Source organism: Fulmarus glacialis, unplaced genomic scaffold, assembly GCF_000690835.1.
Source record: "Fulmarus glacialis isolate BGI_N327 unplaced genomic scaffold, ASM69083v1 scaffold1367, whole genome shotgun sequence".
Taxonomy (NCBI): Eukaryota; Metazoa; Chordata; class Aves; order Procellariiformes; family Procellariidae; genus Fulmarus; species Fulmarus glacialis.
In genome coordinates this window covers 15,611-32,784 of record NW_009222458.1, presented here as the reverse complement: position 1 = coordinate 32,784, position 17,174 = coordinate 15,611, and the positions used below count along the sequence as shown (strand labels likewise).

At 39.7% G+C, this 17,174-nt stretch overlaps 1 protein-coding gene across 1 annotated transcript in view; it reads right to left on the bottom strand.

Moving 5' to 3' along the window:
• Window positions 1–17,174, bottom strand: part of LOC104079409 (zinc finger CCHC domain-containing protein 7-like) — a 63,614-nt gene that overhangs the window by 30,841 nt on the left and 15,599 nt on the right. Inside the window, exons 4-6 of the mRNA XM_009581444.1 lie at window positions 10,381–10,424; window positions 9,042–9,167; window positions 7,143–7,313 (exon numbers count right to left, since the gene is read on the bottom strand). Of these exons, the coding sequence (XP_009579739.1) occupies window positions 7,143–7,313; window positions 9,042–9,167; window positions 10,381–10,424 (341 nt within the window). The remainder of the gene's footprint in view (window positions 1–7,142; window positions 7,314–9,041; window positions 9,168–10,380; window positions 10,425–17,174) is intronic.

The window sequence follows — 17,174 nt, the reverse complement described above, 5'->3', positions numbered from 1 at the left end:
AACACTGTTCCACACTCAACTCTTTTAAGCTCAATGACTTTGCAAGCTGGATGAAATTTCTACATGTTCAATAACCTTCCATGGATTTCTTTTCCATGAACTGCTCCCATCTCCTCTGGGACCAGAGCAGACTTTCTGCATCTACTGCGTCGCTTGGTAAGGAGTCTCACAGGTCTGCTGTCTATTGCATGAAGAGTCATCTCCTTCTGTCTCTTCTCAACCTAGCTCCTACTGCCTTGGTCAGATGTCCTCTAATTCTTGTACTGGAAGAAACGATGAACAATTGTTCCCTAACCACTGTCTCCCGTCACGGATGATTTTGAAGCTCTTTACAGATCCTGCCCTCTGTCATCTCTCTTCCAGGCTGAAGAGTTGTAGCTGTGCTGAAGGATGCAGAAGAGAGGGACCAAAGTCGCACGTAGGTGTCCACTGCTTTCCTGGTGATTCCTAACATTTCACTGGCTTTTCTTCACAGCTTTTGAACACTAAACTGATTTTTTTGGGATCGTATCTCATAACTTTAAAATTTGAGTCCTGAATGATAATGGTAAGCTCAGAGTCCATCATTCAATATGCAAAGATGGGATTATTTTTCCCTGGGTATTTTAGTTTACACTTACTGCCATTCAAGTTCATCCACCATTCTATTTCGCTCTCCCTCCATTGCTTAGAGTCCTTGGGCAGTTCTTCAGTTAGGTCACAGCACTGACACTCTAAATAATTCAGTCTTCTCAGCAAATCTTGTTGCCCTATTGTTCACCCTTTTCCATGTCACACTAGCATATCCTACCTTTATCCTCTTATTCCATGACTGTTGAGTTTCCTTAAAAGCTTTTGGTCAGGAACTTTGTCAAATGTCTTTTGGAAATTGTAGACTATGTCAGCTGGATCATGTTTACACACATGCTTGTCAACCTTCTCCTTTGAAGAACCCCAGAAATTTCTGAGAAGTAGGATGTCCTTTATAAAAGCAATCTTGAATCCTCACACGTATATCATATTTATACATCCATTCCAACACACCGCTGCTATTGCACTTTCTGGTAATTTGCTGGGTGTACAGATCAGGCTGGCAGGCCTGGTTGCCCAGCTCTCTCTGGGACCCGTTTTAAAAATTGTTATTGTATTTGCCACTCAGTTGCCAATCAGACACAAAGCAAAAGGTTACACACCACCATCACTAATCTGGCTATTTCACCTTCCAGCTCCCCTACAGCTTTTGGGTAATCATTATCTAGTTCTGGTAAAGTGTTAGTATTCATAGGTTAGTAGTAACTCTAACATTCTCTTCAGTTTCAGAGAGATTCTCTAGTTATTCCCTTCACAAAGCAAGATTTCAGTGTGGGAATGTCGCTGGTTTCTTCCACTATGAACGCTAGATGCCAAAAAAGTATTTTTAGGTTGTTAACAATGGCCTTATCTTGGCTGAGCGTTTCTTTCATGTCTTGATCATCTGATCAGGCCTTACAGGCTTCTTGTTCTGATGTGAAGAAAAATTTACTGGTTTTTTGATTCTTTTGCAAAGTGCCCCTTAAACTCTTTTTTAGCCTCAATTCTGCACTTTCGCATTTAATCCACCAGAGTTTATGATCCTTTCTATTTTCTTCATTTGCATACAAACATCAGGTTTTCAAAGGATACCTTCTTGCTTTCCATAACCTCTCTGACCCTGCTGCGTAGCCTCACAACCTTCCTTTTGCACTCTGCAGCCCTGCTGTGCCATCTTTTTTTCCAAGGATGGAGCAGATGAGACCCTGCTCTTACAGTCCGACATTCACTGCGCAGGTGGCCTCATGCCTGTCATGCAGAAGCACACGAGAACTGCCCGAAAGTTTCAAAGACAAATGTTTCTAATTTAAAGTGGACTTAAATGAGCAGGAAAAGTACACGCTGTGATGTTCCCAATAATCTACACAACTTAAGTAGGATTTAAATTTTGGGATGATAGAGGACTCACAATTCTTTACAGAAGAGAAAATTACTTTATGAGAACTGGCTTCATAAAATGTGTAAAATAGAAAAGGTGGCAAGAGATGCAAAGAAAAGATACTTAAGATTACAGTTCTGTCTAACTGCTTACCAGAAAGGGGATGCAGAAATATGCTGTTCACGTTCTTTGAAGTAATGGTACTGTGTACACATTAGCAATAAGCAAAAGTACAGCTAGAAGAGGAACACTAAATTTAAATTTCTAACATTCAAATACCAAAAGAAATAGTAAATTCCCAAAGGGGCTGGACATAATTTGCATATCCAGATACCATTGTCTATGGTGAGCCCATAACAAACTCTCAATTTTCCTTCCCTAACTCCTCACATTTGATGCAGCGCCAGGCCATCTTCAGCAGGAGTGGGACGGACACATGAACAGTCTAAAGCACAGTCCCTCCTCCCTCACCTGGAAATGACACTCAGAAAGTAGGTGAAGGGAAGTCTCTCATGTCTGACTGCTAAGCTGCGGGGTCAAACCTCCCACTGAAACTCAATTATTCCATGATCCTGCAATATGGGGATAGAATATAATGACAGAGGTTACGGAACATAAGCTTTACCAGGTAGAAGAGTTATTCAGATAAACTTCTGTATTCAGTGAGAGGGAGGAGAAGGCCTTCTCAGGATCTCTCTCATTCTTTGACTGAATAGAAGAAAAAAAGGTACGGAGGAGACATTTAGAGAGAGATTCAAATATTTCTGAATGTCAAAACCCCCTAACATTTAGGGGAATCGAACAGGTGTATTTGGGTAACAAACATTTAAGCCACATCTTTAGATAGAAAATGAAGTAGGAATTTATGCTGATGTATCACAGCTTGCCTTTTATCGTCACCTTTTTGTTGTTTTGGTTTATCCTCACCTTTTAAGCTGCTTTTAATTTGAGAAAAAAAAATAGCATAAAAGGTTAATTGCTATGTACAGGACTGAATTTCTAGGACATGTAAAACCATACTAATATCATACAAGGTTAAAAAAAGATAAAACTATGTTTGATCACACTTTAATTTTCATCTGTGTTTTATTTTAGTCGATCATATCAAACTCAAAGGCCTTCAAACTACTTCTATCTTTCTCTTCAGTCCTTACAGCATAAGCACCGCTGCTACTGAAAAACCACAGGGAAGTTAAAGAAAGGACACAGCAAGTCCTCTAGCTGTATTTATGAAATATGAGGACAAGTCTTCATGTTACAGTCATACCTGAACCTCGTACTAAACTGAATTAAGTGACCTACTGCAAAGTCATTACCTTTATCTAGTTCGTATTTTTAAAATTCAATTCAGCACTATCTATGTACCCATATTAGAAGTACATACATTTAAAGACTATCTATCTGGGAGGGGCTTTGTACACAGACACAAAAGCACCTGAATACAAGACCTTTCCAAGTGTAGTTTTCTAGTATCATTAATGTCATAAAGCGATAACATCATTGCAATATACTTCTGCCTGGACATAATCCCACAGATCTTTACTGTTAAATATCGTTATTAACCTTGAAAATTTTGCTTGTTTTGCCAATCTCTTTTATTCTTCTACCAAACTTCCAATTGCTATAGCATTCAAGACTTTCTTAAGAATATCAAAGAAAGCTTTTGTATAAGAGTCTCTGTCCTGGTTTCAGCTGGGATGGAGTTGATTTTCTTCCTATTAACTGGTATAGTGCTGTGTTTTGGATGTAGTATGAGAATAGTGTTGATAACACACTGATGTTTTAGTTGTTGCTAAGTAATGTTTACACTAGTCAAGGACTTTTCATCTTCCTGGGCCCTACCAGGTGCGCGGGGGGCTGGGAGGGAGCATGGCTGGGACAGCTGGCCCCGCTTGGCCAATGGGCTATTCCATACCATATAACGTCATGCTCAGCATATAAGGCTGGGCGAAGAAGAAGGAGGGGGGGACGTTCGGAGTGATGGCGTTTGTCTTCCCAAGTAACCATTACGCGTGATGGAGCCCTGCTTTCCTGGAGGTGGCTGACCTCCAGGAAATGGGAAGTAGTGAATGAATTCCTTGTTTTGCTTTGCTTACGCGCATGGCTTTTGCTTTCCCTATTAAACTGTCTTTATCTCAACCCATGAGTTTTCTCACTTTTACCCTTCTGATTCTCTCCCCCATCCCACCTGGTGGGAGGTGAGCGAGCGGCTGTGTGGTGCTCAGTGGCTGGCTGGGGTTAATCCACGACAGTCTCCTTCAGAGGTGGAACATTCTTGCTAAAATAGTTTATGCTGCACTGAAACTTTACATCAAATTATTCATCCAGGAAGCAAAAATTTAAAAACCAGTGGTGTCTAGCTTTGAAGTACACTGTACTTAAAACAAAAGCTGCTGGTTTGTGAATTCTCTGAGCTGTTACAAAAAAACTTCTGTTAATATATACATATGTATTGTGAAATACTGATATTAGCTTTTACTTAGGCTACATGATGTTCATAATAATTTTAAATGCTCCTGTTCAAAATCTGTAGATTTCTTTCACAGCATGCAGTGGTGGTGCATGACATTACATTCCTCACATTCAGGAGGCATCCTGGCTTGTATCAGAACTAGTGTGGCCAGCAGGAGTAGGGATGTGATCGTGCCCCTGTAGTCGGCACTGGTGAGGACGCACCTCGAATACTGTGTTCAGTTTTGGGCCTCTCACCACAAGAAGGACATTGAGGTGTTGGAGCGTGTCCAGAGAAGGGCAACGAAGCTGGTGAAGGGTCTGGAGAACAAGTCTGATGAGGAGCGGCTGAGGGAACTGGGGTTGTTTAGTCTGAGAAGAGGAGGCTCAGGGGAGACCTTATCGCTCTCTACAACTACCTGAAAGGAGGTTGTAACGAGGTGGGTGTTAGCCTCCTCTCCCAAGTAACAAGTGATATGGAGAGGAAATGGCCTCACATTATGCCAAGGGAGGTTTAGACTGGACATTACGAGAAATTTCTTTACTGAAAGAGTGGTCAAGCCTTGGAACAGGCTGCCCAGGGAAGTGGTTGGACCCACATCTCTGGAAGTATTTAAAAGACGTGTAGATGAGGCGCTTAGGGACATGGTTTAGTGGGCATGGTGGTGTTGAGTTGATGGTTGGACTCGATGATCTTAAGAGGTCTTTTCCAACCTTAATGATTGTATGATTCCTGGCAATTAGTACAGAACTGACCTAACCTACTGTGCATTATCATAAAATCACAGAATAGCTTGGGTTGGAGGGGACCTCTAAAGATCATTTACTTCCAACACCCCTGCCATGGGCAGGGACATCTTTCACTAGATCAGGTTGCTCAGAGCCCCATCCAGCCTGGCCTTGAATGCTTCCAGTGATGGGGCATTCACAACTTCTCTGGGCAACTGTCACAGTGTCTCACCATCCTCATTCTAAAACATTTCTTCTTTTTATCTAATCTAAATCTACCCTCTTTTAGTTTAAAACCGTTGCCCCTTGCCCTATCACTACAGGCCCTTGTAAAAAGCCTCTCTCCATCTTTCTTATATCTACTAATTTTCACTAGCTGTAAGAACAGTTTTGGACAGACTGTCAAGAGCAGAACAGTTTCTACTTGTTTCAAAATGCATTCAGAAGAATTGAAGAAATATTTTTAAGAAAGGAGATCATGCACTGAAGAGTGTGTTTCCGTAATGGTACCGTTTAAATGATAAAAGTTTTGAGAAAAAAAGTCTCAGCCAAATGAAGGCACGTGACCTTACCATGTAGTCTTCAGTGCAGAGAATACACTGCATCTGGATGAGCTTTAACATACTTCAGTATCCTTACAGTACTTGAACATTTTTAATATTTCCATACCTGTTTTCATGCCAAAGTTATTCATTCATTTATCCAAGACAACTCTGAACGCTCAGTAAAATATAACAGAATGCACGTGTTTTATGAGGCCTCCATCTCCCTATAAAATAAATGGAAACCCTTCTCCCATTTTGCTGCTCAACCTGAAACAAGCAGCCAAGCATCTGGGAAATAAACTGAACATCCAATCTTTTAGCAAGATGAAAGGGGCGATTCCATAGTCCCACTTGACAGAACCATTCATACTGTGAATACAGATGCAAGCTTGCTAACACCTCTGAAATGTTGTTTTGTTAGGTATGGTATGGAGATTATTATTTGCACTAAGTACTTTTTTCTCTCCAGTGCTTGCGACATAAAGGCAGTGTAACATAATATGAACGAGGAATGAAGAACTAGAGTGACCGACAACAGGACCAGAGTGTCCACCCAATCTGTATGAGCTACGCTGGTCTAAGTAGAAAAAGTTGGTTTTGGAATAACAAAATGAAGATGGATGATGTCAGTGTGGTTCTCATTAAGATTAAGACAAAACATCAGTAGGTTCCAGACATTAAATGTTTCTATCAATATTTTTCTCTCAATAGTAGAGTACAGAATTCTGCAACTGTTCCACTACTTTACAAATTCTCTTACAGTATATATGTGATAGGCCTGTCCATAGTGATATGGAAGTAGAGAGACAATTAATTTCATCATTATCTTTCTTTTTGCATGTTCACAAATAAGAGAGGACTCTACTAAAAAGCAGGCAGAAACTAAGCTAAGGCATGTGAATATGGTTGTAGATCTGCTTCCTTATAAGCTAATGTCAGATAAAATTCACCTATACTTGCATAAGAAATAAAGTGTACCATTTCCATTTTGTTCGTAAAGCACATTTGCAATGTAAAATATAGCACAGTTCTAAATGCCTCCCAAACTCATTTAGACATTAGTTTAAACTTGTAATAATATTTTCATTGATGAACATGTGATCATAGTGAAAAAAACATGGATCTGGAACTCTTGAAGCATCAAAGTTATTCTTTACCTCTTGCTGGCATACCATGTCTCCTGATTTCAACCTCCCTACACCTTCCATTCAACAGAAATTAGGACATTTTTCACCACCCTAACTAAACTGGACAAAACTAAACTAAAAACTGAGTGTTTACAACCCTCCAGTTTGTTTTCTTTGAACCATTCTTCATGAAAACTATGATACTGTTAGGTGAGAACTAACTACAATATTTTTATATGCTTATACAAATATGCACTATATAAAATTAAAAAAACCATGAAAAAACTGTGGCTGTTGTAAATTCAATTTTTAACAGATACAAAACCAATAATGAATGAGTTCTTTGCCGTGGGCTATACTCACATCAGCGTAATGCCCCTTCATATCACAGCGATTGCAGTGTTTATTCCAATAGGCTTTCTCAAGACATTCCCTGAAATAGTGGCCAGGCAAACAGCAGTTCAAACAAAAACGTGCTGGGCAACTGTTTTGTAGATGACCTCTTCCTGCACACAGGCAACAAGGGGGAACTTTCTATGGAGGAATAAAAAAAGAATTATGTTAAATGAGAACGTTTCAAAACATTAAAGAAAAGGAAAAAAAAATCAAAACAGGAAATGAGGAAGAAACCACCCCAAATAAATATCTACTGCTTACTAGGAATTGCAGAGATATTATGTTTCATCAAGGAATCGAAGTGAAGAAAGACTATGAATAGACTAACTCAAAGTTTTAACTCCATAGATTCCCTGTACTTTCTTGATTTGGACCCTGCATCAGAAGCACTTGTTATTTGCTTCGTGAATACAGCAAAAATAATCATTAAACTGGAAAGTATATTTCACTCAGAGCAGAAACGCTGGGCACTCTGTATGAACACTAATTTTTTTATTAAATTTCTTAAAAGCTGAAAGACCGGTATCACAGGAACATGATGTACGGTATGTAACACAACATACTGGACTCGTTTGTAAATATGGTCTGTGCCATAGACGGCTGCACTAAGTCTGGCTGGGATGGGGTTAATTTTCTTCATAGCAGCTGTGTGGGGCTGTGTTTTAGATAACACACCAAAATTTAGCTATTGCTTAAGGCTTTCTCTTTTTCCCAGCCTGACCCCCAGCGAGCAGGCTAGGGGTGGGCAAGAGGCCGGTGGGGGACAGAGCTGGACGGCTGACCCCAACTGACCAAAGGGATATCGGTACCATACAGTGTCATGCTCAGCAACAGAACTGGAGGGATGGAGGTTTTCCACAGCAGGTGTTGCCTGGGGACTGGCTGGGCATCGGTCTGCAGTGGTGAGTGATTGCTTTTGCATCACTGGGGTTTTTCTTCACTTACCATACTGTCTTTATGTCGAGTTTTTCTTGCTTTTGCCCTTCCAATTCTCTCTCCCACCCCACAAGGGGTGCATAAGTGAGCGGCTGGGTGGGAGCTGAGCTGCTAGCCGGGGTCAGCCTGCCACAACCAGTACATGCCTTGTGACTCACACAAATAAACACATGGGCCAACAAATATAAAATGCTGAAAACTATTCTGGGGCCATAGCTGTATCTCTTTAAAGCCAGTTTTCGCAGTCAGTGAGTGTATCTTCACTCCAAGGGCTTATATTTCAGCTGGGTGGGATGTAATCACTCAAAGACTCAGCGTGGGTAACAGCCTCAGGGACTGAGGGTTTTGCAGACTTTATTGTAGGGACTGGTAAATCCAGATTCTCATGCAACTGCCTCCACTTCTTCACAGCATAGTGACTGATTTTTAAACCTCTAACCCCTGGACAAACTTTCTGAATGTTTGGCATCTATCTGAGCTGCTTATTTTCCAATTTCCAATTTCATCTTTTCTGTGATTTTTAACATTATTCAAATCATGGTTCATTATATAGATATCTGCTTTCATTTATTCACTAGGGTGATTTTTGGATTCCTTATATTCTCCTTATTGAAAATACATTTGAAAAACATTATATATCTTAAAACTGGTTTTAAAATATGAAAAAATGTTTCTATACTGTACTTGACTGGTTTTTTGCTCAGTTTATACTAACAGACTTTTTTCCTTTATAAAAACAATCAAAGCAATGACCTCCACAAAACAGACGGCTGATTTTATATAGTAAACTGATCTTGTACAAGCTATCCCTCAACGTGGAGCAACTCTTCAATGAAATAATAAACCACTGAAGCAATGCTTTTAATGGCAAGCAAAAAAGAGTATTAGAAACAACAGCTGCATCTAAAGTAATTAAAGTGTTGCATTTACCTTTGGAGTAGGACAGTTCTTGGACAAATGACCTGGTCTACCGCAATTTCTGCAGGTGACATTTTTATCAGCTGTGTAGTACCGCATACTGGTATGCCTCACACTTGCATAGTTGGAGATCTGTGCCTGGTATACAAGAAGAGAAAAATGTATTTACCATTTGAGATTCTGTGCTTTAGTGTTTGTTAGAACTGGAAATTTGTAAAGTCACTGCTGGTAGTATTCAGTTAGAAATCTAACTTTTTACAAGTACAATTTACACATCCAGGTTTGAACTGGATAATTCAGTTACAGAGAAACTTGCATTGTCTAGAAGAAAAGTATTGTCTTGTTCAGAATTTCACTTCTGCACATTCTTTGTTGCTGCTTAAAATCGCAGTTATGAAGTTTTGCTTTCCCTTGATTAGTCAAGACACTTTTACTCACTATCCTATTTCATGACGAACTGGAATTTTTCCCAGAATACAAATATAACTAACATTAATTGCAAATGCAAGTTACACGTTCCCTTGCACACATTAAGGGAAACTTCTTGGACAAAGTACAATGCTATACAAGTCTAGACCAAATCTGCAATTTGCAATTGTAAAGAAAGATTTAGAAAGGAAAAAGAAGAGAAAAGAGAAGCTGGAAACAACTCTCTCTCTCCCAGTGACCTCACACATACTTTCTGCATAGGCAGACAGAATTGAAAATCCTGTCTTCAACCTTTATTGCTTAGTAAACATTGCAATTTTTAAAAACTGAAATAAAATTCTGGACAAGTGAACGGAAGAGGTACAAAAATACCATTTCTCTTACGGGAAAGAGGGTGTTAATGTCATCTGATTATGTAAGCTTTACTGAACCTTGCAAAGAAAAAACAGAAGGAGTTGGACCTTACAGCTGAAGCTTACTCTTCCTGGACGCTACGGTACCTTGCATGAGTAGTCCATATTACTGTACCAACTCCCTAACCGAGTCCAACCTCTGGGAGTGCAAGAAAGCTAACCAAACACAGAGGGCTCGTAGTGCTGCCTGTGGGAACGTGATATAGCTGCCGCAAAACAATTACTAGTCTCTGAAGAGACTGGGAAGGAAGAGCTGACTTCCTCCTCGCAGAGTCTGTGGAGGTGCTCCGATTCCTGGCATCCTCTTCCCACTCTGCTCGTAAGCCTGCCCCAACAAGTGAACCTCTTCCTACTGCATGAGAGCTCAGGCTTCGCCTGCCTTTGGGAGGACACTGTTAAGGATTCCACACAAAAACTACAGATGGATTTTTCAGTCCCTTTTATCTTGCTCTGCTTGTTCATAAATGTAAAAATAAAGGATTATGGAACAATTTGGTTGTCTGTCTTACCTCTAAGTCTTTATTACAGATGGACCAATCCACATCCACTTCTCCTGAAAAACAGAAATAAAATTAATTATATTTAATTTATATGAATATTTTTCTATAATATATTCAACATCATGATTACTGCACTTATTGAAACTGATAATAGACTTTCAACGTACCAAAGCGGAGAAACTAGTTCAGTAAAGGAAAGCTATCAACCTGCTTGGCACCAAACCTGATTCAGCTTAAAATCAGCACATGTCCAGTTATCGGGTGGACTTTATTTGACACCACCCTCTTGCCCTGCCCCTCAGGGTATAAATTCAGGTGAGCATTTCTTCAGAGGCAGGGACTCCAAAGCTTCTGATTCCAGCCATTTGAATTATCTCTGCCTGCACTCATGGGGATGCCCAGCTCAAGTCCAGAGGTTGTCAGAGTGGGAGCACATGGAACAAGAAGTTAATGCACAGCATAAAATACACTTTTCCTCCTTGCAAATTTGCAAAATCTGTGTCTTCAGCACTGCTTTCTGACTGCTGCATGTGAAAATGACTTTATGCATAACCACAGCAACTAAGACTGTAAGCCAAGTAACTCTATTTCAAAACAAGGTTTGGTAATGTGCAATAAATCAGGACGACACACTAAATTATCAACTGTCACACCATAACCTTCTCACACACAGCCTTTGGACTGCCAGAATTAAAAAGGAAAAATCAAAAAGGAAATAAAAGGCAATAAGCTAAAAGAATAGGGATGTAGTTACAGCTGTTTAAAAATTCTGCACGTCAACACTGTTTACTTCTCTCAGTGTGCAAAGACAGCTGTACCACCACAGCATCTTTTTCATCATTAAGGGAGGATTCATGTCAACAGCGGTGTTCGCCTTACCTGTACTTTTACAGTAACCATTACAATTTGTGTGCAAATTTATCTTGTGTGTTTGCAGACTTTTTAATGCAAAGTGTCCCATCCTGTTCCCACAAGCCAAATCTGAAGCCTCTACGTGTGTTATTAACACAAATCACAACAACATCAAGATTTACAAACAGTAAAAAAACCAATAAAAATTTATCCAACTGATTTTGATTGTACTGTTCATTTCCAATAAAAGGAGATGACTAGAAATTAAAATTATACCATCTTATAATGTCATGTCTAGCCCTTAATTTACTGAAAAAGTCAATAATTCCAGTTGAAGTGTGTAATGCAGTATCTGGATACAAGGTATGTCACTTAAACATCCAATAGGTGCTTTAGAGCATAATACCTGCTTGCTGCTGTTCTTCATCCAAAAGTTGGGCCTAATACTACCTGCTCTAATCTGACAGCACTTTGAAATACTCTTGGCTCCCAGCAGAGAGGACGGAAAGGACAGCATCACATCAGCACTCTTCAGTAGAAGTGAGTCGTGGGTATGCCCAAGGGAAAATTAGGCCTTTTGGTGTCTAGTCATTAAAAGTAAAGAAATGCACTGACATATTTGAGTGCATTATTTGTTACTTGGAAATTCATTCATAAAGAAAAAGGTATTTGTAATTCAAAACTCTGCCCTGGCAATCAGTACTGTGAGTGCTGTGTTTCACAGAAATGCACATGCAGAATGGTTGACAGGCTACAGATCAAAATTACCAGCGAATTAACTCCTGTTAATCATTAGGCATGTCCTTCCTGAGGACAAACCAACTAAGTTTCTCTTCTTCACTGTCAAAATCCCCTGCTTCACAGGGGAAAACCATAATACAATGATTCAAATATTCCTAATGCTAGAAACTAAAACTGCTGAAACCAGAAGATAAATACAAGAGCTTTACTGCTGAATGAAATACTTCAACAGAATCTCTCTTTATTAAATCCGTTTGGTGACCTAAAAGTTAAGTCAAATTCACAACAGAATGCATAAAGCTTTGGTTTTTCTCACAATAAATTCTTCAGACTGAAATATGTAGGAAGAGTTATGCTTCTGCAACCAACTTGAAATCTTGCTTTAGAGACACATAGAAAAATCTGCAATGATGTTTCTCGTTGACCACAGCATTTTGTCTGGCACTAGATCATGAAATAAATCACAAAGTCTGCTCAAGTTGACAAATACCTTCCCTCCCCCTGACTTAGTTTGCTTATTTGGATTAATTAACTTGTCCAACAGGCACTTCGAGTCTCTGGGTGGCTGCAGGTTCCTCCGAGCTGGCTTTCTGGCCACTCCACCTCCCACCAGCCGTGCTGCTGCCCTTTGCTCGTCCTCCAGCAGCAATACCATCAGCATGCTGAAGACTCCTTTGTATCATGCTCTCACTTGTCTGTAGCACCCATGACCTTTGTTTTCACTCCTTAATACTCAGAGTCACGCAGGAGAACGGTCTGGGACTGCAGATTTGGAGGAGCTCTTCCCCGAGGACACGCTGGTGGCTCAGCTCGCAGCCCTGGGGGCGCACGGGCAGCCAGCACCCTTCACCACCTCGGGGTGCCCAAGGACGATGCTCTCCCACCCCACAACCCCAACCAGCAGCCTCAGACCCCCTCCCAGGAGTGAGAGGGTGATTTTGGTCAAAGCACAGACATAAAACACGTATGCTAATTACTGAAAGTTTCCGTATTTAGCAGAGACTGGTACAATGAAACCTGCCACCTGATGTTTTCCAAGGCCAAGCCAGTACAATGTTAAAGGATTTTGTCCTTTTTTCAGACAGACAGACACACACAGAGGGTGGATTTCTGCCTTAAAGAATGGGGCTATGACTACTTTATTTTTATTCTTAAGAAAGCAGCAGTTCAAAAACTATTCAGATAGTCTCTGTCAAGACTTTCTTCTGTTTCTGTGGAGAAGTTGCACACACAAAACTTACATTACTTAAAGGGTCCTGTAAGTTTTCACCGTGTATTAATAAAATCCTCCCAGAACATCTTCAACAAATTTGTGCTTTTATTGTTTCTCATTTTCATTTGTTAAAAGCAATCTCCTTTTTAAGATTATATTAATTTCTATACTTCAACTAAAAAATACAACTGACCTTGCCATATAAACTTCTTGTATTTATACTTTGAAAAACTGGTTTTGTCAAATGGTGGAAGAAGAGAAGGGAAAGAAGAGCCCTGGAAAAATGACAGACAGGATGCAAAATATATACCGTTTAGATGAAAATGAAAGCTCTGTGCAAGGTTCTTCTTTTTATAAAGTATTACACTTTGGCTGTCCTGCGCCCCTGTACAATAGGATGAATGGCAAGCAACAGCTTTGCTTTTATTTAACGGAAAATTTTGAAAGATCATTGAGATTCACATGTATCCCTCCACCAGCATGAAAATGTAAATTTCCAAGCAGCACTCACGGTGAAGCCAGATTTAGGACCACTGTTCAATGTGCATTCAAGCCTTCCCTCTTTCATTCCAGAACAGGAGAGGAAGGAAGGAGGGAGAATGACGACCACCAGTTAAAACCTGAAATTGCCCGGAGGAACAATCTGTTTCCACAGAACAAAAAACTGACTGAGAATAAACAATAAACTGTTCAGAAGATTTCCTTTTCTGCCCTACCACCAGCAGCCAAGCAGGCTATCCCAGCCAGGCAGGGCACAGTCAGGCACAGATTCTGACCCCACCAAAAGTCACACTTTTATTTCGCTCATCAGAGCTGGGAGAAAACACGTCCCTGTTCTCTGTGCAAGTTCAGCCTGCCCTGCAAAGGTTTATTTCGTAACCTCATTTAACAACACAGAGAAACTGTAGAGCCTGGACATGCAGCTTTGAAAATAAAACACTAAATTTCTAAAAGGGGAAGGCAAGTGGTCCCCTCTTCCTTCTAATTGGAATATACATGAAGACATGCATTTTGTTTAGTTTATTTTATGATCAACTCACTGAAACAGGCTGCTTCAAGCTGTGATGGTACAATATGTGGCCTGAAGGGCAAATACATTTCGAAGCTGGGCTTTAAAAATTGGATTTTGACTGCTAATTAATATAGCACATTACAGAATAGAGAATCCTAATTACATTCTACTGTAAGACCTCTGTGGCAAGGACTGTTTCAGACATATCTCTGAACAATATTTAGCATGTCAGGACACAGCTTCTGGCTGCTACGGGAGTAACGAATAAATAATTCGTTATTATAATAATTTTAAAATTATAAGCCTTAAACCCCTAAAAATTATCTAGATCTGTAAGATTTTACATATATCTGAAAATTCCTGTTTATGTTTGAACCAAAGTGATTCATGTCTTGTTGTAATGTGATTTCTTATAACAAGTTTCACATTTTTTGTGTTCAAGTAGCCCTTTCTTCCAAAAATCAAGGAATTGAAGTATGAAGTGATAACAACCAAGCAGTGTCCCAAAACAGAAATCAAGATTCCCTCCATACATCAGATCTTGCAAAGCACAGAAATTCAGATTTCTACGCACAAGGAAGCACTATACATCTTTTTCTTCTAGGAAAGTGTATTCCAAATACCCATATATATATATATATAGGTGTGTATATTACATAGGTAAACACACACACACATATGTCACCAGAAGTTTTTGAAGTAAACGATGTCTGCTCTACAGCCACTGAAGACTAACTGTGGACTGAAAAGGGAGCTGATCCTCCTTATGCTGCCTGAAGCTCCTGTTCAAGCTGCATCCAGACACAGTGCAGCTCAGGTAGACGGGCTCCAAACCATGGCTGTTTGGAGGGAGGGGACCGCAGGTCTGCATGACTCCTTGTGCAGCCAGCGGGTCTCAGAGCACTGTCCTGAGAGACCAGTGATGGACCCACATCACGGGTTTCTGGTTTCTCATAGTTCCAGCTTCATCCCAACACAGACAACTCCCTGCAGGGTACCAGGGCTAGGAGATGCACAGCAGCCCCAGTGGATGAAGCCCTCTCTGCATCACCCAGTTACTTGAATTAATCCCTGCGCAGAAGGAATGGAATCAACTCCAGTATTTTTCTTAGACACTTCTAGGGATTTCTCAACTTTGCTTTGACGAGAAAAAAGTGATTTACTTAGAAACAAGATACCTGCTGTTATAATGGATTACATGTCAGTATCTCTTTAATGCAACTTTAAAAGAGATCCATAAACTCCCACAGAAAAACCAGTCGATGTAACCATTGACAGAAGTTCAATTTGAGAAATTTTCTCATCGCAAGGAAAGACTCTCCTGCCTCCCCCCCTTGAGATCTAATATACATATATGTGCAGTAATATGCACATTTTTTGTCAGTGAGAAAATACCTGCAATACTTTATGTTTAACAATCTTTATCTGATCCAGCATGATGTTTGTGAAAAGCATCACAAAATCAGAAAGACGACAGTGAACAAACAACAAAATTCAACCCATTTTGAAATGAATTAAAATGTAAGAAGTTGATTGAAGAAAAGGCAGTATTGGCCAAAAGCATATCAGAGTTTAAAAAGAAAAAACCCACACTTCTGAACAGTCCTGCATAAGTGAAAAAAAAAAAACCCCAAGACCTGTTAAAGTAACTTTAAGCAAACTTAAGCAGCCATTACCCATGGGAGAAGACTTAACCGTCATTGCCAGAGAAGTCTGACGGTTGGGGGCTACGACATGGTACTTATAATCCCCAAGCAGCATGTTCGGCTGGGGCTGCTGCAGGGTTAGAGCTGCAGTTTTCAAGAAGACTCACAGGTCATGAAGTTTAATACACGTGAATTAAAACTATTTAACCAAGGAGAGATGTGCACTTTTGATATTCAAAGCAGATATTAAGAAATATAAAAATCAGCCAGATGTTAGCACATACTGCCTCTTTTTATCAAATGTCAGGCATCCAGTACTGCATTTCAGCCACGTATCTCTTTTCTGTGTAGCTGAACTTCTCTAACAATAAATCCTGCACCTTCTTCCAAGTGTATGCCCTTTCGCATCTACCTCAATTCCATATATTTTTATGGCTATGTATGGGTAAGATGTTTCACATGCTACAAGGGAATAAAAATATGCAGTGAATAAAGCAAAAGAGTAAACAAATAAAGCAAAAGTCTGTAAATCATATTCTTGAGGAATATGTATGCTATCAAATTGCTAAAATACATAGACACATGTTAAAACACAAATACATAGTATGTCTTTGCTATTATGTAAGTACGCATAATTTTCTGTCTGTTTTCTGTCTCATGCTATAAACACTGCTTCCTTTAGTCTTGACCACTGCTAGTAATGTTAATTCAAAAAACTCAGTGGCTCATGATTTTCAAAGCTTAGCACAACATTTGCAGAACAAAGTAGGTTTTTCTGTCTTTTTGGTGGGTACAAGTATGGGGACCACAGGAACAGTTAAATTCACGGCATGGTTGGTCTACCACACAGTCGGGGGAATTCTTTAAATAGAGCCTGTCACTCTCTTTGCCCATCAATGGGATTTCCTTCTCAAACTGCTGATTCGTTCAGGTAGACAACAGAGGAAATTTCAGTTAACCTTTGTTTCACCCCGGGGAAAAATCTGTCTGAAAAGTATAAAATGAATAGATTAAAAAAAAAGAAAAAAGAAAGAAAAGCTGCAGGGTTATTCTTCCTAGTGTTCACAGCAGTCAAAGTTAAACAGAGAAAAGGAGGCAAACATGAACATTTTATTCCCACCAGAGAATAAGGTATAATATATGATTTAGAAATTCCATTGTCTATACTGTGATTTCTAATTTAGAGAAGGAAAGACTGAATACAAACCTATTGTTCTCATCGGGTGCATCAAGAATTCACTTTCTGACTATTTCCTATATGACTGAAAAAGGAATAATAGGTTACTCTAAAGAGAAAGCCTTTTTAGCTATTTGATTAAGTTGTCTTAAGTACCTTTTA